Raw genomic sequence first — 23891 nt, forward strand, 5'->3', positions numbered from 1 at the left:
TTCAGTCAGCAAAATGCTGCTGTTAGGTGGTTTTTAAAGACAAAAAGAAAACAAACAAACAAAAACACTCAAGGTCAATAAACAAAAAGGTAGACAAACAAAATGGGGAGAGCCTTTCTCTCCTTACTGCTGCCAACTCACTTCCTGTTTGCTCTATAGCCCCCTCAGGGTGGTGTGGCCGTAAGCAATGACAGCTGTCAAGTGTTGGCTATTGAAACTAGGCGCAGCCCCAGGAGGCGAGCACAGATTAGCTGCCTGCAGCGCCAATGAGCTGGACAGCCGGAGCTGGGCAAGCTGTGAAGCACCAGATTCCATGTCACGGTACTGCGGTGTGGCTCCCAGGAGACAGCTCCTGCCAAGCTTGCATGTCAGGATGGCCGAGCGGTCTAAGGCGCTGCGTTCAGGTCGCAGTCTCCCCTGGAGGCGTGGGTTCGAATCCCACTTCTGACAAACCGAGCCTGCGGCAGTGTGCTCAGGCTGAATTCTTTAACTCTCTGCCCCCATGTCCGAATGATACAGTAACACTGACAAAGTGCCGCATCACGCGGGCTTTAATGCAAGTGCACTGAAAGGGGATCAAAAGAATTGTCCTGGGATGGTGTTGCTTTTTAAGGTTTGCAGGGCATTTTTTTCGTCAAATCCTCGTACAACGTCAAGTCATGACATTTGACAGATCCATGCCCTTGTATCGTGGATCATCCAGTGAGCAGAGAGCCAATTGAGAATGTGCGTAAAAGCAAATCTGAATGTTTCCGCCCAGTTGCTAACAGGAGACCCTCCGCTTGTAAAGCCATCGTGATAACCACAGGAGCCTCCGGTTAGGGTGAGAGCACTGTCTTGTGGTGCCAGCGCAGAGAGACGGAAAGTCACTTTCCACAATGTTTTCATTCAATGTTCTACGCTGGTGGAATCACCTTCCCATTCCCACTCGGATTACGGATACACCGGTGTCCTTCAAACGACAGCTAACACCCATCTCTTCAGAGTACACCCGAACCCCGGTGAATATCCCTCTCTCTAAAGAAAACGAAACTCCTACTCCAGCACTAAATTCTCTGAGCACAAACAAATTACTTGGAATAAATAGCCCTTTTTCGTATGCATTGCCTCGTCTTGTTGAATACCTCCACTATTGTATGTCGCTTTGGACAGAAGTGTCCGCTAATTGTATGCTTCCGCCCAGTTTCGAACAGGAGACCTTTAGCGTGTAATGCAAACATGATAAACACTACACTACGGAAACCAATAGGCCAGTGCTGCTTCAAGTATTTATAGTCTTTTTTTATAGAGCTGTCTTGAACGGTCTGCACCGTGAAGGGCCAGCAAACGCACTGGCCACCTGCTCATGCACAACACAAAGCTAAAAGAAATCAGATTCTACGCAAGTTTGCGACACCGCGAGGGGCTGTAAACACTGAGCTGAATTCAAACTTCTAGCCTCACACCGCTCTGCAGAAAAAATGTTTTCAGTGAACGTCAGTACTCAACAGAAGCCTGATTTGACAATTGTCATAAAAGCCAGAGGTTGTTTCCGCCCAGTTTCGAACTGGGGACCTTTCGCGTGTGAGGCGAACGTGATAACCACTACACTACGGAAACCTTCAGGCAGATCGAGCTGATAACCCTTTTTGATTGGGTGCCTGTCGACGATCATTGCTGGTGCGGCAGTGTATGCTATTATTTTCTCGCCAAAAGAAGAGCACTGTTTCTGCTCGGTTTCGAACCGAGGACCTTTCGCGTGTTAGGCGAACGTGATGACCACTACACTACAGAAACCCCACAAGTGCTTTCACCAGCGAAGTTAGGCCTGCAAGGATAAAACAAGGCGTACGCGTTGGTCAATCGAGCGGACAAAGCCAACTCGGCGTGACAAGCTCCCTGCAGGTATTAGGGCCAATTTACAATCCGGGCCCGACACAGCTGTACAGGTCCTTGCGAAATGTCCCCTTTCGTCACATTTGAAGCACCTGAATTCTGGGCGTTCCTTCATCACATTTTCTGAGCTCATGCATAGTCGACAGGTTTTTACCTGATTGGTGTGCATGACTCTAAAGTGCTGTGGCGCTTCCGCCGTCTCGATTTTGGTACTGTATGGTAAGGAGACCATCTCTTCCGGAAATCTGTTTTTTACAAACCTTGTTCCATCTTCTATGTTTGTGCCAGGATACAATCTTCTTTTAATTTTAGATATGGGGAAAACTCCCCATCTCTCTAGCTTGCTTAAAATTTCTTCATTTGCTAGGTAAACAGGCAGATGCTTGAACGAAACAACATAGTCTCCGTTTTGTAACCTCCGTACTTCAGATTTCACTCCTTTAATTGTCAATCCATTGTCTATTAAAATTTCGGTGTCATCTTCAGTCTCCATTGTTACTTCATACTCCCTTTGTTTGTTTGGGTCTCACCGCCAGCATTCTTCCTTCTCCAATCAGCTCCGTGACTGCTTTGGTTATATCAAATCTTCTTGCATCTTTTACATTTTCTACTTCTACAGTTACTGTTGCTTCCTTTGTGCATACTCTTCTTTGTACCTCTTGCTTATCCTTACCTTTCTCACCTCTTCGTTGGCCGGGCTCTTCATTTTATTTATCTCTTTGTCTGTTGTCAAGTCCATTTTCTTTCCCTCTCCGTCTATTATCCAGCCCATTTTCTTTATCCTTTCTTGCAAGTCCCTCCATTTCCATGTAGTTGCCGGGGAATCTGTCCATGATTAAAAATAAAACACACTACATAACCACCCTTCAGTCAGCAAAATGCTGCTGTTAGGTGGTTTTTAAAGACAAAAAGAAAACAAACAAACAAAAACACTCAAGGTCAATAAACAAAAAGGTAGACAAACAAAATGGGGAGAGCCTTTCTCTCCTTACTGCTGCCAACTCACTTCCTGTTTGCTCTATAGCCCCCTCAGGGTGGTGTGGCCGTAAGCAATGACAGCTGTCAAGTGTTGGCTATTGAAACTAGGCGCAGCCCCAGGAGGCGAGCACAGATTAGCTGCCTGCAGCGCCAATGAGCTGGACAGCCGGAGCTGGGCAAGCTGTGAAGCACCAGATTCCATGTCACGGTACTGCGGTGTGGCTCCCAGGAGACAGCTCCTGCCAAGCTTGCATGTCAGGATGGCCGAGCGGTCTAAGGCGCTGCGTTCAGGTCGCAGTCTCCCCTGGAGGCGTGGGTTCGAATCCCACTTCTGACAAACCGAGCCTGCGGCAGTGCGCTCAGGCTGAATTCTTTAACTCTCTGCCCCCATGTCCGAATGATACAGTAACACTGACAAAGTGCCGCATCACGCGGGCTTTAATGCAAGTGCACTGAAAGGGGATCAAAAGAATTGTCCTGGGATGGTGTTGCTTTTTAAGGTTTGCAGGGCATTTTTTTCGTCAAATCCTCGTACAACGTCAAGTCATGACATTTGACAGATCCATGCCCTTGTATCGTGGATCATCCAGTGAGCAGAGAGCCAATTGAGAATGTGCGTAAAAGCAAATCTGAATGTTTCCGCCCAGTTGCTAACAGGAGACCCTCCGCTTGTAAAGCCATCGTGATAACCACAGGAGCCTCCGGTTAGGGTGAGAGCACTGTCTTGTGGTGCCAGCGCAGAGAGACGGAAAGTCACTTTCCACAATGTTTTCATTCAATGTTCTACGCTGGTGGAATCACCTTCCCATTCCCACTCGGATTACGGATACACCGGTGTCCTTCAAACGACAGCTAACACCCATCTCTTCAGAGTACACCCGAACCCCGGTGAATATCCCTCTCTCTAAAGAAAACGAAACTCCTACTCCAGCACTAAATTCTCTGAGCACAAACAAATTACTTGGAATAAATAGCCCTTTTTCGTATGCATTGCCTCGTCTTGTTGAATACCTCCACTATTGTATGTCGCTTTGGACAGAAGTGTCCGCTAATTGTATGCTTCCGCCCAGTTTCGAACAGGAGACCTTTAGCGTGTAATGCAAACATGATAAACACTACACTACGGAAACCAATAGGCCAGTGCTGCTTCAAGTATTTATAGTCTTTTTTTATAGAGCTGTCTTGAACGGTCTGCACCGTGAAGGGCCAGCAAACGCACTGGCCACCTGCTCATGCACAACACAAAGCTAAAAGAAATCAGATTCTACGCAAGTTTGCGACACCGCGAGGGGCTGTAAACACTGAGCTGAATTCAAACTTCTAGCCTCACACCGCTCTGCAGAAAAAATGTTTTCAGTGAACGTCAGTACTCAACAGAAGCCTGATTTGACAATTGTCATAAAAGCCAGAGGTTGTTTCCGCCCAGTTTCGAACTGGGGACCTTTCGTGTGTGAGGCGAACGTGATAACCACTACACTACGGAAACCTTCAGGCAGATCGAGCTGATAACCCTTTTTGATTGGGTGCCTGTCGACGATCATTGCTGGTGCGGCAGTGTATGCTATTATTTTCTCGCCAAAAGAAGAGCACTGTTTCTGCTCGGTTTCGAACCGAGGACCTTTCGCGTGTTAGGCGAACGTGATGACCACTACACTACAAAAACCCCACAAGTGCTTTCACCAGCGAAGTTAGGCCTGCAAGGATAAAACAAGGCGTACGCGTTGGTCAATCGAGCGGACAAAGCCAACTCGGCGTGACAAGCTCCCTGCAGGTATTAGGGCCAATTTACAATCCGGGCCCGACACAGCTGTACAGGTCCTTGCGAAATGTCCCCTTTCGTCACATTTGAAGCACCTGAATTCTGGGCGTTCCTTCATCACATTTTCTGAGCTCATGCATAGTCGACAGGTTTTTACCTGATTGGTGTGCATGACTCTAAAGTGCTGTGGCGCTTCCGCCGTCTCGATTTTGGTACTGTATGGTAAGGAGACCATCTCTTCCGGAAATCTGTTTTTTACAAACCTTGTTCCATCTTCTATGTTTGTGCCAGGATACAATCTTCTTTTAATTTTAGATATGGGGAAAACTCCCCATCTCTCTAGCTTGCTTAAAATTTCTTCATTTGCTAGGTAAACAGGCAGATGCTTGAACGAAACAACATAGTCTCCGTTTTGTAACCTCCGTACTTCAGATTTCACTCCTTTAATTGTCAATCCATTGTCTATTAAAATTTCAGTGTCATCTTCAGTCTCCATTGTTACTTCATACTCCCTTTGTTTGTTTGGGTCTCACCGCCAGCATTCTTCCTTCTCCAATCAGCTCCGTGACTGCTTTGGTTATATCAAATCTTCTTGCATCTTTTACATTTTCTACTTCTACAGTTACTGTTGCTTCCTTTGTGCATACTCTTCTTTGTACCTCTTGCTTATCCTTACCTTTCTCACCTCTTCGTTGGCCGGGCTCTTCATTTTATTTATCTCTTTGTCTGTTGTCAAGTCCATTTTCTTTCCCTCTCCGTCTATTATCCAGCCCATTTTCTTTATCCTTTCTTGCAAGTCCCTCCATTTCCATGTCGTTGCCGGGGAATCTGTCCATGATTAAAAATAAAACACACTACATAACCACCCTTCAGTCAGCAAAATGCTGCTGTTAGGTGGTTTTTAAAGACAAAAAGAAAACAAACAAACAAAAACACTCAAGGTCAATAAACAAAAAGGTAGACAAACAAAATGGGGAGAGCCTTTCTCTCCTTACTGCTGCCAACTCACTTCCTGTTTGCTCTATAGCCCCCTCAGGGTGGTGTGGCCGTAAGCAATGACAGCTGTCAAGTGTTGGCTATTGAAACTAGGCGCAGCCCCAGGAGGCGAGCACAGATTAGCTGCCTGCAGCGCCAATGAGCTGGACAGCCGGAGCTGGGCAAGCTGTGAAGCACCAGATTCCATGTCACGGTACTGCGGTGTGGCTCCCAGGAGACAGCTCCTGCCAAGCTTGCATGTCAGGATGGCCGAGCGGTCTAAGGCGCTGCGTTCAGGTCGCAGTCTCCCCTGGAGGCGTGGGTTCGAATCCCACTTCTGACAAACCGAGCCTGCGGCAGTGCGCTCAGGCTGAATTCTTTAACTCTCTGCCCCCATGTCCGAATGATACAGTAACACTGACAAAGTGCCGCATCACGCGGGCTTTAATGCAAGTGCACTGAAAGGGGATCAAAAGAATTGTCCTGGGATGGTGTTGCTTTTTAAGGTTTGCAGGGCATTTTTTTCGTCAAATCCTCGTACAACGTCAAGTCATGACATTTGACAGATCCATGCCCTTGTATCGTGGATCATCCAGTGAGCAGAGAGCCAATTGAGAATGTGCGTAAAAGCAAATCTGAATGTTTCCGCCCAGTTGCTAACAGGAGACCCTCCGCTTGTAAAGCCATCGTGATAACCACAGGAGCCTCCGGTTAGGGTGAGAGCACTGTCTTGTGGTGCCAGCGCAGAGAGACGGAAAGTCACTTTCCACAATGTTTTCATTCAATGTTCTACGCTGGTGGAATCACCTTCCCATTCCCACTCGGATTACGGATACACCGGTGTCCTTCAAACGACAGCTAACACCCATCTCTTCAGAGTACACCCGAACCCCGGTGAATATCCCTCTCTCTAAAGAAAACGAAACTCCTACTCCAGCACTAAATTCTCTGAGCACAAACAAATTACTTGGAATAAATAGCCCTTTTTCGTATGCATTGCCTCGTCTTGTTGAATACCTCCACTATTGTATGTCGCTTTGGACAGAAGTGTCGGCTAATTGTATGCTTCCACCCAGTTTCGAACAGGAGACCTTTAGCGTGTAATGCAAACATGATAAACACTACACTACGGAAACCAATAGGCCAGTGCTGCTTCAAGTATTTATAGTCTTTTTTTATAGAGCTGTCTTGAACGGTCTGCACCGTGAAGGGCCAGCAAACGCACTGGCCACCTGCTCATGCACAACACAAAGCTAAAAGAAATCAGATTCTACGCAAGTTTGCGACACCGCGAGGGGCTGTAAACACTGAGCTGAATTCAAACTTCTAGCCTCACACCGCTCTGCAGAAAAAATGTTTTCAGTGAACGTCAGTACTCAACAGAAGCCTGATTTGACAATTGTCATAAAAGCCAGAGGTTGTTTCCGCCCAGTTTCGAACTGGGGACCTTTCGCGTGTGAGGCGAACGTGATAACCACTACACTACGGAAACCTTCAGGCCAATCGAGCTGATAACCCTTTTTGATTGGGTGCCTGTCGACGATCATTGCTGGTGCGGCAGTGGATACTATTATTTTCTCGCCAAAAGAAGAGCACTGTTCCTGCTCGGTTTCGAACTGGGGACCTTTCGCGTGTTAGGCGAACGTGATGACCACTACACTACAGAAACCCCACAAGTGCTTTCACCAGCGAAGTTAGGCCTGCAAGGATAAAACAAGGCGTACGCGTTGGTCAATCGAGCGGACAAAGCCAACTCAGCGTGACAAGCTGCCTGCAGGTATTAGGGCCAATTTACAATCCGGGCCTGACACAGCTGTACAGGTCCTTGCGAAATGTCCCCTTTCGTCACATTTGAAGCACCTGAATTCTGGGCGTTCCTTCATCACATTTTCTGAGCTCATGCATAGTCGACAGGTTTTTACCTGATTGGTGTGCATGACTCTAAAGTGCTGTGGCGCTTCCGCCGTCTCGATTTTGGTACTGTATGGTAAGGAGACCATCTCTTCCGGAAATCTGTTTTTTACAAACCTTGTTCCATCTTCCATGTTTGTGCCAGGATACAATCGTCTTTTAATTTTAGATATGGGGAAAACTCCCCATCTCTCTAGCTTGCTTAAAATTTCTTCATTTGCTAGGTAAACAGGCAGATGCTTGAACGAAACAACATAGTCTCTGTTTTGTAACCTCCGTACTTCAGATTTCACTCCTTTATTTGTCAATCCATTGTCTATAAAAATTTCGGTGTCATCTTCAGTCTCCATTGTTACTTCATACTCCCTTTGTTTGTTTGGGTCTCTCCGCCAGCATTCTTCCTTCTCCAATCAGCTCCGTGACTGCTTTGGTTATATCAAATCTTCTTGCATCTTTTACATTTTCTACTTCTACAGTTACTGTTGCTTCCTTTGTGCATACTCTTCTTTGTACCTCTTGCTTATCCTTGCCTTTCTCACCTCTTCGTTGGCCGGGCTCTTCATTTTATTTATCTCTTTGTCTGTTGTCAAGTCCATTTTCTTTACCTCTTCGTCTATTATCCAGCCCATTTTCTTTATCCTTTCTTGCAAGTCCCTCCATTTCCATGTCGTTGCCGGGGAATCTGTCCATGATTAAAAATAAAACACACTACATAACCACCCTTCAGTCAGCAAAATGCTGCTGTTAGGTGCTTTTTAAAGACAAAAAGAAAACAAACAAACAAAAACACTCAAGGTCAATAAACAAAAAGGTAGACAAACAAAATGGGGAGAGCCTTTCTCTCCTTACTGCTGCCAACTCACTTCCTGTTTGCTCTATAGCCCCCTCAGGGTGGTGTGGCCGTAAGCAATGACAGCTGTCAAGTGTTGGCTATTGAAACTAGGCGCAGCCCCAGAAGGCGAGCACAGATTAGCTGCCTGCAGCGCCAATGAGCTGGACAGCCGGAGCTGGGCAAGCTGTGAAGCACCAGATTCCATGTCACGGTACTGCGGTGTGGCTCCCAGGAGACAGCTCCTGCCAAGCTTGCATGTCAGGATGGCCGAGCGGTCTAAGGCGCTGCGTTCAGGTCGCAGTCTCCGCTGGAGGCGTGGGTTCGAATCCCACTTCTGACAAACCGAGCCTGCGGCAGTGCGCTCAGGCTGAATTCTTTAACTCTCTGCCCCCATGTCTGAATGATACAGTAACACTGACAAAGTGCCGCATCACGCGGGCTTTAATGCAAGTGCACTGAAAGGGGATCAAAAGAATTGTCCTGGGATGGTGTTGCTTTTTAAGGTTTGCAGGGCATTTTTTTCGTCAAATCCTCGTACAACGTCAAGTCATGACATTTGACAGATCCATGCCCTTGTATGGTGGATCATCCAGTGAGCAGAGAGCCAATTGAGAATGTGCGTAAAAGCAAATCTGAATGTTTCCGCCCAGTTGCTAACAGGAGACCCTCCGCTTGTAAAGCCATCGTGATAACCACAGGAGCCTCCGGTTAGGGTGAGAGCACTGTCTTGTGGTGCCAGCGCAGAGAGACGGAAAGTCACTTTCCACAATGTTTTCATTCAATGTTCTACGCTGGTGGAATCACCTTCCCATTCCCACTCGGATTACGGATACACTGGTGTCCTTCAAACGACAGCTAACACCCATCTCTTCAGAGTACACCCGAACCCCGGTGAATATCCCTCTCTCTAAAGAAAACGAAACTCCTACTCCAGCACTAAATTCTCTGAGCACAAACAAATTACTTGGAATAAATAGCCCTTTTTCGTATGCATTGCCTCGTCTTGTTGAATACCTCCACTATTGTATGTCGCTTTGGACAAAAGTGTCCGCTAATTGTATGCTTCCGCCCAGTCTCGAACAGGAGACCTTTAGCGTGTATTGCAAACATGATAAACACTACACTACGGAAACCAATAGGCCAGTGCTGCTTCAAGTATTTATAGTCTTTTTTTATAGAGCTGTCTTGTACGGTCTGCACCGTGAAGGGCCAGCAAACGCACTGGCCACCTGCTCATGCACAACACAAAGCTAAAAGAAATCAGATTCTTCGCAAGTTTGCGACACCGCGAGGGGCGGTAAACACTGAGCTGAATTCAAACTTCTAGCCTCACACCGCTCTGCAGAAAGAATGTTTTCAGTGAACGTCAGTACTCAACAGAAGCCTGATTTGACAATTGTCATATAAGCCAGAGGTTGTTTCCGCCCAGTTTCGGACTGGGGACCTTTCGCGTGTGAGGCGAACGTGATAACCACTACACTACGGAAACCTTCAGGCAAATCGAGCTGATAACCCTTTTTGATTGGGTGCCTGTCGACGATCATTGCTGGTGCGGCAGTGGATGCTATTATTTTCTCGCCAAAAGAAGAGCACTGTTTCTGCTCGGTTTCGAACCGAGGACCTTTCGCGTGTTAGGCGAACGTGATGACCACTACACTACAGAAACCCCACAAGTGCTTTCACCAGCGAAGTTAGACCTGCAAGGATAAAACAAGGCGTACGCGTTGGTCAATCGAGCGGACAAAGCCAACTCGGCGTGACAAGCTGCCTGCAGGTATTAGGGCCAATTTACAATCCGGGCCCGACACAGCTGTACAGGTCCTTGCGAAATGTCCCCTTTCGTCACATTTGAAGCACCTGAATTCTGGGCGTTCCTTCATCACATTTTCTGAGCTCATGCATAGTCGACAGGTTTTTACCTGATTGGTGTGCATGACTCTAAAGTGCTGTGGCGCTTCCGCCGTCTCGATTTTGGTACTGTATGGTAAGGAGACCATCTCTTCCGGAAATCTGTTTTTTACAAACCTTGTTCCATCTTCTATGTTTGTGACAGGATACAATCTTCTTTTAATTTTAGATATGGGGAAAACTCCCCATCTCTCTAGCTTGCTTAAAATTTCTTCATTTGCTAGGTAAACAGGCAGATGCTTGAACGAAACAACATAGTCTCTGTTTTGTAACCTCCGTACTTCAGATTTCACTCCTTTATTTGTCAATCCATTGTCTATAAAAATTTCGGTGTCATCTTCAGTCTCCATTGTTACTTCATACTCCCTTTGTTTGTTTGGGTCTCTCCGCCAGCATTCTTCCTTCTCCAATCAGCTCCGTGACTGCTTTGGTTATATCAAATCTTCTTGCATCTTTTACATTTTCTACTTCTACAGTTACTGTTGCTTCCTTTGTGCATACTCTTCTTTGTACCTCTTGCTTATCCTTGCCTTTCTCACCTCTTCGTTGGCCGGGCTCTTCATTTTATTTATCTCTTTGTCTGTTGTCAAGTCCATTTTCTTTACCTCTTCGTCTATTATCCAGCCCATTTTCTTTATCCTTTCTTGCAAGTCCCTCCATTTCCATGTCGTTGCCGGGGAATCTGTCCATGATTAAAAATAAAACACACTACATAACCACCCTTCAGTCAGCAAAATGCTGCTGTTAGGTGCTTTTTAAAGACAAAAAGAAAACAAACAAACAAAAACACTCAAGGTCAATAAACAAAAAGGTAGACAAACAAAATGGGGAGAGCCTTTCTCTCCTTACTGCTGCCAACTCACTTCCTGTTTGCTCTATAGCCCCCTCAGGGTGGTGTGGCCGTAAGCAATGACAGCTGTCAAGTGTTGGCTATTGAAACTAGGCGCAGCCCCAGGAGGCGAGCACAGATTAGCTGCCTGCAGCGCCAATGAGCTGGACAGCCGGAGCTGGGCAAGCTGTGAAGCACCAGATTCCATGTCACGGTACTGCGGTGTGGCTCCCAGGAGACAGCTCCTGCCAAGCTTGCATGTCAGGATGGCCGAGCGGTCTAAGGCGCTGCGTTCAGGTCGCAGTCTCCGCTGGAGGCGTGGGTTCGAATCCCACTTCTGACAAACCGAGCCTGCGGCAGTGCGCTCAGGCTGAATTCTTTAACTCTCTGCCCCCATGTCCGAATGATACAGTAACACTGACAAAGTGCCGCATCACGCGGGCTTTAATGCAAGTGCACTGAAAGGGGTTTAAAAGAATTGTCCTGGGATGGTGTTGCTTTTTAAGGTTTGCAGGGCATTTTTTTCGTCAAATCCTCGTACAACGTCAAGTCATGACATTTGACAGATCCATGCCCTTGTATGGTGGATCATCCAGTGAGCAGAGAGCCAATTGAGAATGTGCGTAAAAGCAAATCTGAATGTTTCCGCCCAGTTGCTAACAGGAGACCCTCCGCTTGTAAAGCCATCGTGATAACCACAGGAGCCTCCGGTTAGGGTGAGAGCACTGTCTTGTGGTGCCAGCGCAGAGAGACGGAAAGTCACTTTCCACAATGTTTTCATTCAATGTTCTACGCTGGTGGAATCACCTTCCCATTCCCACTCGGATTACGGATACACTGGTGTCCTTCAAACGACAGCTAACACCCATCTCTTCAGAGTACACCCGAACCCCGGTGAATATCCCTCTCTCTAAAGAAAACGAAACTCCTACTCCAGCACTAAATTCTCTGAGCACAAACAAATTACTTGGAATAAATAGCCCTTTTTCGTATGCATTGCCTCGTCTTGTTGAATACCTCCACTATTGTATGTCGCTTTGGACAAAAGTGTCCGCTAATTGTATGCTTCCGCCCAGTCTCGAACAGGAGACCTTTAGCGTGTATTGCAAACATGATAAACACTACACTACGGAAACCAATAGGCCAGTGCTGCTTCAAGTATTTATAGTCTTTTTTTATAGAGCTGTCTTGTACGGTCTGCACCGTGAAGGGCCAGCAAACGCACTGGCCACCTGCTCATGCACAACACAAAGCTAAAAGAAATCAGATTCTACGCAAGTTTGCGACACCGCGAGGGGCGGTAAACACTGAGCTGAATTCAAACTTCTAGCCTCACACCGCTCTGCAGAAAGAATGTTTTCAGTGAACGTCAGTACTCAACAGAAGCCTGATTTGACAATTGTCATAAAAGCCAGAGGTTGTTTCCGCCCAGTTTTGAACTGGGGACCTTTCGCGTGTGAGGCGAATGTGATAACCACTACACTACGGAAACCTTCAGACAAATCGAGCTGATAACCCTTTTTGATTGGGTGCCTGTCGACGATCATTGCTGGTGCGGCAGTGGATGCTATTATTTTCTCGCCAAAAGAAGAGCACTGTTTCTGTTCGGGTTCGAACCGAGGACCTTTCGCGTGTTAGGCGAACGTGATGACCACTACACCACATAAACCCCACAAGTGCTTTCACCAGCGAAGTTAGGCCTGCAAGGATAAAATAAGGCGTACGCGTTGGTCAATCGAGCGGACAAAGCCAACTCAGTGTGACAAGCTCCCTGCAGGTATTAGGGCCAATTTACAATCCGGGCCCAACACAGCTGTACAGGTCCTTGATCACATGTTTTTGGATTTGTCAGGGAAACCAGAGCACCCAGAGGAAACCCACACGAACATGTGGAGGAACATGCAAACTCCACACAGAAACACCAACTGACCCAGCTTAGGCTCGAACTAGTGACCTTCTTGCTGTGAGGCGAACATGCTACCCACTGCACCACCATGCAGCCACCATATACATTTTTTTCTAAAATGTATATTTACATTTTAAGTCTCAGCTCTGCAATTTAACTATTTTTGTGGCAAATATTTTTTCATTATCTTTCAAACAGTAGGCTGAAAAAAAACTAATTTTAGAATAACAATGTGGTGGCGCTGAGGGTAGAACGTTTGCCTCACAGTGAGAAAGTCGTTGGCTTGAGCCTCAGCTAGGTCAGGTGGCATTTCTGTGTGGAGTTTGCATGTTCTCCCTGTGTTTGTGTGGGTGTCCTCCGGGTGCTCTGGTTTCCTCCACAAATCCAAAGACATGTGGTACAGGTAAATTGAGTAGGCTCAAACATATATATATATATATATATATATATATATATATATGTGTGTGTGTGTGTGTGTGTGTGTGTGTGTGTGTGTGTGTGTTTGGATGTTTCCCAGTGATGCATTGCAGCTGGAAGGGCATCTGTTGTGTAAAACATGGATGGTGCTGGATAAGCTCTTGGGTTAATCCATTGTAGCAACTCCAGACTAATAAAGGGACTAAGCTGAAAAGAAAATTAATGAATTTAGTCGGAATTTAAAGGTTTTTGCATCTGATTTCAATATTTTTTTTTGTTTTTTGGCATTATAAGCTAAGCTTATTGTGCTGTAGGCTTTTGCTTCTACATTTTACCAACAGTAAACTGGAGCATTATTGAACAAAGAAACATACAAAAGAACCCTTCCTTTTCATTGATACAACCTTTATGCAAAAATCTCCAAAAATGAGCTCTCTACACTTTTGAGCGAACTCTGTTCATTTTCCTGGTGTGAAGCTGATTCTGTTAAATTGCTCCCTGTTAGCAAAGTACAGCTCTGCAATTGCAGCGAGCTGGGCCACTGCATTTTGAGAGACACCTTCTCTCTAGAACACTCTGGTCATGGTTGCTCCACGTCTTGTCAGCTTCAAAAGCCTTTTGTAGCATGTATGACATCACAAACATTATTAGCTGAAAAACAATTTAAAACAATTAATACCTTCATGACCAAATAATTACAATGCAACGACCTATCGTAAGCCTAATGAGCACATAAAATTATAGAAATAAGTATCAAATGCACATTTGTTTGTGTGTGTGCACTCTTAAAAAAAAAGGTTCCTTGAGGTTCTATATAGAACCTTGGGGTTCTATACTTGGCCAGTAGAACCTTTTACCCAAAAAATGGTTCCATTTAGAACCCTTTTACTGCAAAGAACCTTTTTGATTAAAACGGTTCTATAATTTTTGAATCATAACATAATTATTTAGTAAAGATTATGAAATAATTATAAGTTATAACACAGAGAGACAAAGCTTTTTGAGTCAAAACCTAATAAAATGAATGCTGTCGTCAAAAACTTAATCAGTGTACAGTATGATGGGATTTTTTTATGCAGGTTTGTACAATAGCATATAACTTATAGGCCTAGTTTATGTTTAACATTTTTGACAAATTATTTTGTGAAATAAATAAAATAACCAATTTATTTAGACTGTGCAGTAACATGTTGTTATGGTTAAATAATTTATTTGAAACTAATAATCATAAAAAAGCCCTCTGGTGACGTCAGTCATTGACAAGGACATCGTCATGGACAGGTGGTGAAGAGCCTCGAGAGAAGGTTAATTTTTCGAAAGGAGAAGTCCACTATTTCAGCTTCATCATTCAGGTATGTTAGTACATTTAATATATATAGTGAAATATTTTGTATTATGAAGTAAGGTTTCTATTTGATAGAAAATCCCTCGTGTTATATGGTGATACAGATTGAATGGGGGCAACTTTAGCGTTAATATGGATAAACACTGTGCTTGCGATGACCTCGGTCGTCACCCTTCGGTTCAGAAATCTGTTAAGTTGAATTTGTTCTGCTTTTTATTCGAAATAAGTTTCAATATCGCTATACTTGTTTGTCAGTACTAATTAAATTACCGATAACAGTACACAGCTGTGTTATTTGAAGGCGAGCTTCGAGAGAGCGTGAATGAAGCATTATGTGCATGTTACTTTAAAATTAACTAAATTTGTGCCGATTTCATTGTGTTTTTCGTGTTGTTTTTAGCTCCAACTTTGAACAAACGCTCACTTTTAGCTTGGTTCGTGTGTGTTTTATCAGTGATTGAGCTAAACTCTTCAAAGAAGTGGACATTACTGCCCGCTTTTGAGACGTTCCCGCTAGTCTGCATAAAACCGCAAGATAGCAGTGCACCGCTCGTGCACGCACAGGCAGATTCGTGCCCGAGTCTGTGCACGCGCGGGAGGCCAGTCACGGTGGCAAGTTCTCCCTATGGCCAGTCCGCCCCTAAATATTATTGAAACCTTTAAAAAGCCAAACATATTTTAACAATCCATAGATGAAAGATCAGGTCTTATTTATAAAAGACAAAAATGCAGACTAAATGTATTGTGAAATTTTATATATATATATATATATATATATATATATATATATATATATATATATATATATATATATATATAGTGCAAAATAAGTTTAAAATAAATATTTTAATGTATATTTTATTTTTCTTCAAACAGCCTGGAAACTGAACTGCTTCATAAAACTTGTGCTTGGTATGTATCATTGTTTTAAAATCCAAACAAACTGTATTGTGGTCAGTAAAATGAAATAAATATTATAAAAGACTTCAAGATTGTATTTATCATTACAGAAAAGTGTCATGGGACCCATATTAAGTTTCCAAATTTGATCTGCTGCACACAAGTAGCTTTGAAGAAGAAGGATCCCAGCTTAAAGAAAAATATGTGTCACATCCATAATTGTTTGACATCATCTTCAAGCACACCTGGTAAAGTATTGTATTTTATAACATGCATAATTCACAATAATTGGTTGTTGTGTACTGAAAAAATATATTTATCAAAAAAATATTCTATTACTTACTACTGCTGTTTTAATACAGTGAGAATATTAAGGTCGTTGCTTAAAAAAAGTCCTGCAGAGAAGAAATATGTATTGAAAGGTGTAAATTTGCCTACAGGATTCCTTGTTGCAATGTCTTCAAAACAAATGTAAAAATGAAAGGATTTCAGTGGTGAGCTCATAATGGTGGGATCAAAAGGAAGTGAACTGGACTCTGAGGGACTTAACACAAGGCAAGTTCATTTCAATACATTTAATGTCAAGATTAATTCTGTGATTTAAATTCATATTTACACATTCTACAAATGCTGTCTTCCTACCTCAGATTGTGATGGACCTAGAATGCGACATCGTTTACGAATAAGTCAAGAACCAAATGAAACACACTATTTTCCAGAGTACAGATTATGGAGGGGTCTGCAAAACTAATGGAGAAGTTTCTTCTTCTTGGAGTGCCACAGCTTGTAAGTAACCAAACAATGTTACATTGTGTGCCAAATAGATATGAAAAATCTGTGTATATGACATTTTAAAGCTCATTTGGTAAAGCAATGCATTAGCAATGCCAAATGTGTTCCAGGTCTCACATATTAATAAATGTATAGAATAAACACAATCTACGTCCCTTTGGATAAAAGTATCTGCCAAATATGATGTATATTATTTGATAAACAATTATTTTGTTTTGTTCTTATTCTAATTTTATTGTTTTATTTAATGTTCATACTAAATTGAGGTCACTCAGAAATGTCAATTTCATTAAATTCTGTAACAAATGAGATGCAGATTAAACAGAAAATATATTACAGCTGTCTACACTGTATTTCTGTATTTTTGATGACTTTAAAGTACTTGTATTGCTGAAAATGTGTCACTTACACAAAGTAAACAAAATGTTTTAATTTAGGATGCTGCATATAAGGACTTAGTGAAGGACACAGAAACATCTTTAAAAGAAATGGCCCGATAGAAGGGAAGGAAAGAAGGAAGTACTCAGCATTGAAATATTGTTTTACAGAAATCCAAAGATCCTAACAGCTCTCCTGATTCCGTCAAGGCTTGAAGTGTCAGCATTACGATGGCCAACACTCGCTCACTATCCTTCTGCTCCCTCATTTATCAGAGGCACCACAGTAGAATGAATTAGCAATTACTCTTCACTTTCCAGCCTCAACCCAGCACTGGGAAACACCCATACACTCTCTCATACACCTGCACACATTCACTCACTGTGGCCAATTCACCAATATCGTACGCATGCCTTTGGACTGTGGGGCCAACCGGAGCACCCAGAGGAAACCCACACAAACACTGGGAGAACTTGCAAACTTTACACAGAAACACCAACTGACCCAGTCGGGACTCGAACCAGTGACCTTCTTGCTGTGATGTGACAGTTCTAATCAGTAAGCCACTGTGCCACCCATGGACAAAACTATTTACGTTATAAGAGAGGCCGGCAAACATGGACAAGCTACAGGTTGTGGAATGGCTGTTCTCAGTGTTTTGTCTTATCATTTTGCGGTGTTTTGTATGCCATTAAGCACTTTCTTCAATAACTTTCATTGAAAATTATGTATAAAAATAGATGTTGCCATGACCAATACATACATGTACCATCAACTTGTTGAAATTGTAGTGTTATTTAATAGATGTTTGCATGGGCGTGGTAGTGGGGGGGAAAGTGGACCTGACTACCCAGGGCCCCGTCTAGGGAGAGGGCCCTTTGAAATCCCACCAATTTTTTATTATTATTGTTTTTTGTAGCCTACTTCGAATTAATTGGCCCCTCCAATTGATGTCAATGTCATTATTTATTTCAAAATATATTGATAACACCCCCCCCCCGAAATGGTTTAGTCCGCCTATAGACGGCAGCCGGCAGCAAACAAGTAACGCAGTGAGTCTAGAGCCTGATCATGCTGCGCAAAAAGTTCAAATCGGGCTTTCAAAAAAAGAAAGACAGGAAGGAAAAAGATAGGAGGCAGAATGAGGGGAAGCAGCTGATGACTGCTTTCTTTTCAAAAGGTGAACTGAGTTTGCTTGTTATGAAACTACATCTAATTAAAGTTAACATAGTCAACTCCAGACAGCTGCTGCTAATGCAGGGCTCGAAATTGTGACCATTTTGGTCGCATATAATGCTGATTTGTGTACAGTCATTACTAGGAAAACCGTAATATTTCAGCGCCCCTAAAGCGCCCCCTTGTGACAGAGAATGAATTTTTATTTCCAATAAATTTTTTCAGCTGTTTATGGTCAAATTATTGCAATTATCGATCCATGTGCAAATGTGAAAGAAGTTTATGTGCCTTTTAAAAATCTAAACTATTAAGTAATACTAATATAAGAAATTATATACTTGATTTATCCCTTTTAATGGTATGAAGGTTGAAATGCCATTGTATTAGATATTTTGTGTCTGTATACGTCTGCAAGATGTTTGTTAAAGATCTCTTGATCTGGAAAGCACCTGCTGTATACAAACGTCTGGCAGACGTCTGTATGATGTCAGTTTTACACACATTCTGAACCGCAAACATCTTAAAGATGTCTAATAGAAGTCTATTTCACATCTGATAGGAAACGTCTTGTAGATGTCTTGCAGATGTGAATGCAGACGTCAAATAGACATCTCTGAGATGTACGTGTGCTAATCAAAATCGGCCATTAAGAATCACGATCAGCGCATAACCAAAAAGAAAATGGGTGCTCCTAAATTTTTTGGGATGCTCCTAACTTTTTGAAGTTGGGGGCACCAGTGCTACCAAATAAAAAAATTAATTTCGAGCCCTGTAATGTATGTATGCTAATGTTAAATCTTTAGCTTAGTTTGTCAACCAGGCTGCTTGTTGCTGTAAGTAAATTATGGGCCAGGCCAGCTAAGGTTTCTGAGTGTACAGTTGTCTCGTGTTCTCCTGTTCAAAAATAAATGTTTTTAAATCAAAACTTGCATCAGTATCATGGATCAAAATGTAAGTACACAAACCCGATGTAGCCTACGGTTTAAAGGTATTTGAGCACAAGTAGGCCAAATGCATCAATTTGGTGGTGAATGAAAGAACCATTCATTATTTTAATCTGATTTGATTATAGATTAAAACACTTTGTGCATGTTTATATTCAAATAATTTAAAAAAATGTGTAGGGGGCCCACTGACATTGAGAGTGTACAGGGCCCAGAATTTGGTGCTACGCCCCTGGATGTTTGTGTATTGTTTCTATCTGCATTGTAATACATTTTTCTTTATTTTAGAGATGTTTGAAAGTTAAGTTTTGTATTTGTTCAATCAGTAAACAAGCTTACAAATGTTTATTAAAAAGTGAAATCATTAGAATTAGATTGTTGAATGCCATTAAGCTGTTAATTATGTTTACTAATTAAATAGTAAAAATGTATAATGTTTAGAGGTAGATCTTATACAAAGTACGCAGAGGTGCAATTTTAAATATTATTTAAAACTTATTTTGTGAAGTAAATTAAATGAATTTAAACAATTTGAATGTTCTGTGTTGGTTTTATTTTTTATTTAAGAATAAATAGCATTAATTCAATAATAAATAAAGAACCCTCAAATGGTTCTAAATAGAACCATGCAACTTGAATTCAAAGAACCATTTGGGGTTCTATTTAATGAACCCTTAAAATGGTTCTATTTAGAACCTTTTTGGGGTTCCATATATGAAGCGCTTGCTAGAACTATTTTTGGTTCTATATAGAACCGTTTCTTTTAAGAGTGAAAGAACCATTTGGGGTTCTATTTAATGAACCCTTAAAATGGTTCTATTTAGAACCTTTTTAGGGTTCCATATATGATGCGCTTGATAGAACCATTTTTTGGTTCTATATAGAACCGTTTCTTTTAAGAGTGTACTGTTTAAGTTAGACCAAGTGTGACCATTTTAACCTCTGTGTATCATCAGACAAGATCTGGTCAATACATGGTGATTTAACAAACTACATGTTTGGATGGGATGTAAGGCTAAAATGTAGATGGTCAAAAATGAAGTGCTGATGTAACTGTGATTCATCCTGTATGTCACTGATGACCTTGTGGGTATTACAAACTAAATAATTAGAGAACACACTCTGTTTCTGCATCTCTCTTTCTCTGCAGAAACTGTTGTTGATGTATGACTGTGTGATATTCTTTGCAAAGAATAAAACTTTAAAAGACACTTTGGGTAAGAATTTGTCTTTTTGACCACAGAGAGAGCCTCCTTAAAGAAAATTGCCACTACACTTATCTATTTGTGTGTCTGTGTTTCTCATCTGACTGCTTATTTCCTCATGTCTCAAACAGGATGTGACGTGTTTTCCTGAGGTGAAAGAATTTTCTGATCTGTTGTTCAGCTCAACAGTTCAGTGGAGGAACAGAAAAATCTGAAGCCATTATTTGAGGTAAGAGTTTGCACTTTCTTTACTTTATATCATCTATACGGTTGAGTTCTGCTGGAGACCTGCGCATAGAGGAACACATGGACATCAGACTGCTGATCAATCTGCACAGGAGACGCTGAAGAGGAGGAAGACAGATGATGGAGGAAAAGCTGAAATAAATCTATTATCAAGGGAAGTATTCAGACAGAATGATGAAGAGTTTAGGATGAAGATAAGAAAAGACGACATTTATATAACATTAAAATATTAGTGGAGACAAATAAACATGCGTCTGTGTGAGAAACCGAGAGGAGGAAGTGATGTGAACTAGACTGAGGTGAGGACACACTCGACTAAACTCAACACTGACATTAATATAGTTCAGGAACAGGATTAATGTGGAGACTGTAGAGTTCTAGAGAACATGTTTAGATTAAGGACATATATGCAAGAGAGGAGGAAATGTATTAAATATGTAAATAATAATGGACATGAAGAGAAGCTTAGAATATACATTAGGGATAAATGTTAATAGGGATACATTAGGGTACAAGGTATTCCACCACAGCAGAATGAATATGTTTTACACAGCGGATCCCCGTCCAGGCGCAACCCAGTACTAGGAAACACCCATACACAAACACATTCACACACAGACCTTCAGGGTAAATTAATTAAATCTGAATAAGTCAAAACTATAATAAAGATACAGACAGGGAGTATGAGGCAGGAACACTGGGATATAAATGACTCAGGAAGACATCTGTATACAATCCAATGGTAAATCTGTGAAGGAAGAGAAATGGGGAATAATCGGAGTGAGGAAATGATCGTAACCGCTTCAGAATAGCACATACAGGACTAAACAAGACACTGTGTTTATAGTGAAGCACACACATGATTTATACTCACATTGTAACCAGCATGAAACATGTGCAGCATGTGATAACAGAATGTCAAGATTATCAATACAAAAGACAAATATTAAGAGAAGTATTTATTAGATATAATCTTACATTTACTCTGAAAATATAATAGAGTCAACATATGGAAGGTACAATAATATATGTCTAAAATAATCTGGTCTGTTAGAAAGAATTTACAATTTTAACCGGATTTCTTTGTTTAATCAGCGATTTATTTCCCTTGAATTGATGGTGAGATTTTCCCCGTCTCTCTGCATGTTAGAATCAGCCAGTCCAGCAGGAGGCGGTAAAGCACATTATAGTTTGACAACCGCCAAAATACTGAAGAAGTTGACAAACCGAAAGCGTCAAAGAGCTTTCGCATTTCTGCATGTGAGTTTAACACTTCTACATTACGCTGATTTGTGGAGATGATGAAGGGTTTATATGTGTATAAGCGTGATTTTTAGCACTGTCTGCTCTTGAAGCTCAAAGCCTAAAACACCGATTAAACACAGTCCAAACATGGTCATTTGAACAATATAATGGGTTATTTTCTATCTCTTAAAAGTGTTTGTGCTCTTCTGTATCAGGTTGACTCGAAAATTTCACATCATTTAGCACAAAATAAACTTAAAACAGTCAGGAAATCGAAAGTGAAAGCAGAGCTTTCGTTAACCGGAAGAGTGCGGATGATTTTTAAACTGCAATAACAGTCCCCATCATTTCTTCCTCAAGCAAATGTGTAAATATTAGATCTGTTCAGCAATTTTGTTAATTGCATTGGCATATTTATCTGATGTTTTCCCAGCTTGCAGTAGTCGATCAAAAAGCTATTTAGTTTCTTATGACTGTATGTACACTAGCAGTGGAATTTACTGCTATGTGAAGGGATGCCACCTGAAATCTTGCCTAGGGCGCCAAATTGGTTGGATAGAGGTAAAGTTGGTTTTATATTTACACATTCGTTCATTTAGCAGTCTATATATTGTTTACCATGTTACTTTAAATATTCGATTGGAATTAGCATGCAAGTATGACTTGAAAACAGCATTAACACTGTTTATTTGACTGTGAACATGTTGTACTTTGATAGTCATTGGCTGCTATTATGATTTCCCTATTTAGAATTTGCAATGAATACTTTTCTGAAATGATATTATTAAGGGGAATGTCTGAATATCAGAATATAAAACCAACTTTACCTCTATATTGGTTGGAGCCGGGCCTGCTGGTAACGTTTCAATACTAACTAACTATTAACTAAGCAAATAAATAAATAAAATAATAAGTTAATAGCTGTCTAAAGCAGAAGTTATCGTGACAGAAAAATACATATTAAATGATCAAATCTGAAATATCTGAGGTGTCAGATGAGACTGAGGTAAAGTTGGTTTTAAATTCGCACATTCGTTCAATGACAACTTGTGACACGCTCCCTATAGTGTTTACCATGATACTTTGAATATTTGGTATGAAATCAGATGTGAATATGATTCTAAAACAACCTTAGCACCATTTATTTGACTAAACTTATAGCTTATACGATTTCACAATTTAGCAAAGAATACTTCTTAGTCAAGGAGAAAGTCTGAATGTGTAAATATAAAACCAGCTTTACCTCAATACAGATCAGGGGTGAAACCAACTGCATTAATGTTAATCTTAATCATTATATATATATATATATATATATATATATATATATATATATATATATATATATATATATATATATATATATATATCTGATGTGAAATGGCTGAAAGTCAGTTTGTGCTATCCCTCATCATGTGGTCTGTTTCAGTAAGGTGTTGTTAGTGTTCTCCCTCATCATGTGGTGTGTTTGAGTGCGGTGTTGTTAGTGAAGTGAGCATTGATTGCTATAAAGTGTGCTGTTCTTCATCTCAGTATATTGTCATCTCCAGGTGATGGTCAGCGGCTGACTGTTTCCTCAAAGCTCTGCTAATGTCTGCATTGGTGTTTTAGCTGCAGTATGGCAGAGGAGCGAGTAAAGGACTCTCTCTCAGAGAAACACAGGTATTGACTCTGTTTTTACACCATTATTTCAACACTTTCTCTGAAGAACAAAGACCAACAACAATGCACTTATTTGTGTTGCTATTGCCTGATCACATGATGGACAAAGCTTCAGTTTACAGCTTCAGCAAATGTGTTTAGATCATTCTAGAGTACAGACAGCTTTACCAGAGCTCAATGTGTGTTAATGTGTAGGGCCAGACGGAATCTGCAAGCGTTTTTTGCTATTTCTGCTGAGAATTTTGGTAAAAAATCTGTGGATTTCTGCAGAATGATTTTGGGAGTATAATGACTAAAACTTTAATATGTGAAATAAAAAAATATCTTTTAAACTTTTATTTAATGTTCAAAATGCAAATCCAATAAGATTCACTTTATTTGGTAAACAAAGCAAGTGTCTCGTATAATATCTCTACTAAAAGACTGAAAATATGACTGTACAAACTGCATTGTGCATAAATCAGACAAACATTTTCATATTAGTCAATAATATTACTTTAATTAATAAAAAACTGAATAATTACAGATTTACACACATTTACTCAAGTAAATATACAGAATTAATAATTCTGCGTGCACAGATTCCGTGTGGGCCTAGTCATGTGTCT

At 41.5% G+C, this 23891-nt stretch overlaps 1 protein-coding gene and 11 non-coding genes across 12 annotated transcripts in view; 6 read left to right on the forward strand and 6 right to left on the reverse strand.

The window, feature by feature from the left end:
* Positions 1–367: 367 nt before the first annotated feature.
* On the forward strand, positions 368–450 carry trnal-cag (transfer RNA leucine (anticodon CAG)). Its single transcript has one exon. It is a non-coding gene; the product is annotated as a tRNA-Leu (tRNA).
* A 1076-nt stretch (positions 451–1526) lies between these two features.
* trnav-cac (transfer RNA valine (anticodon CAC)) lies at positions 1527–1599 on the reverse strand. The gene has a single exon. It is a non-coding gene; the product is annotated as a tRNA-Val (tRNA).
* Positions 1600–1703: 104 nt separating this feature from the next.
* On the reverse strand, positions 1704–1776 carry trnav-aac (transfer RNA valine (anticodon AAC)). The gene has a single exon. It is a non-coding gene; the product is annotated as a tRNA-Val (tRNA).
* Positions 1777–3107: 1331 nt separating this feature from the next.
* Positions 3108–3190, forward strand: trnal-cag (transfer RNA leucine (anticodon CAG)). The gene has a single exon. It is a non-coding gene; the product is annotated as a tRNA-Leu (tRNA).
* Positions 3191–4443: 1253 nt separating this feature from the next.
* On the reverse strand, positions 4444–4516 carry trnav-aac (transfer RNA valine (anticodon AAC)). Its single transcript has one exon. It is a non-coding gene; the product is annotated as a tRNA-Val (tRNA).
* Positions 4517–5847: 1331 nt separating this feature from the next.
* trnal-cag (transfer RNA leucine (anticodon CAG)) lies at positions 5848–5930 on the forward strand. The gene has a single exon. It is a non-coding gene; the product is annotated as a tRNA-Leu (tRNA).
* Positions 5931–7006: 1076 nt separating this feature from the next.
* trnav-cac (transfer RNA valine (anticodon CAC)) lies at positions 7007–7079 on the reverse strand. The gene has a single exon. It is a non-coding gene; the product is annotated as a tRNA-Val (tRNA).
* A 1508-nt stretch (positions 7080–8587) lies between these two features.
* Positions 8588–8670, forward strand: trnal-cag (transfer RNA leucine (anticodon CAG)). The gene has a single exon. It is a non-coding gene; the product is annotated as a tRNA-Leu (tRNA).
* A 1253-nt stretch (positions 8671–9923) lies between these two features.
* trnav-aac (transfer RNA valine (anticodon AAC)) lies at positions 9924–9996 on the reverse strand. Its single transcript has one exon. It is a non-coding gene; the product is annotated as a tRNA-Val (tRNA).
* A 1331-nt stretch (positions 9997–11327) lies between these two features.
* Positions 11328–11410, forward strand: trnal-cag (transfer RNA leucine (anticodon CAG)). The gene has a single exon. It is a non-coding gene; the product is annotated as a tRNA-Leu (tRNA).
* A 1076-nt stretch (positions 11411–12486) lies between these two features.
* Positions 12487–12559, reverse strand: trnav-cac (transfer RNA valine (anticodon CAC)). The gene has a single exon. It is a non-coding gene; the product is annotated as a tRNA-Val (tRNA).
* Positions 12560–14686: 2127 nt separating this feature from the next.
* LOC137489749 (NACHT, LRR and PYD domains-containing protein 3) overlaps positions 14687–23891 on the forward strand; it is a 29582-nt gene continuing 20377 nt past the window's right edge. The window contains exons 1-6 of the mRNA XM_087249776.2: positions 14687–14742; positions 15612–15647; positions 15746–15883; positions 16076–16421; positions 16865–21636; positions 23155–23283. Coding sequence (XP_087105902.1) covers positions 23240–23283 — 44 coding nt within the window. The 5' untranslated portion in view covers positions 14687–14742; positions 15612–15647; positions 15746–15883; ... (1 more) ...; positions 16865–21636; positions 23155–23239. The remainder of the gene's footprint in view (positions 14743–15611; positions 15648–15745; positions 15884–16075; positions 16422–16864; positions 21637–23154; positions 23284–23891) is intronic.

Source organism: Danio rerio, chromosome 4 (assembly GCF_052040795.2).
Source record: "Danio rerio strain M-AB ecotype USA chromosome 4, GRCz13ab, whole genome shotgun sequence".
NCBI lineage: Eukaryota > Metazoa > Chordata > Actinopteri > Cypriniformes > Danionidae > Danio > Danio rerio.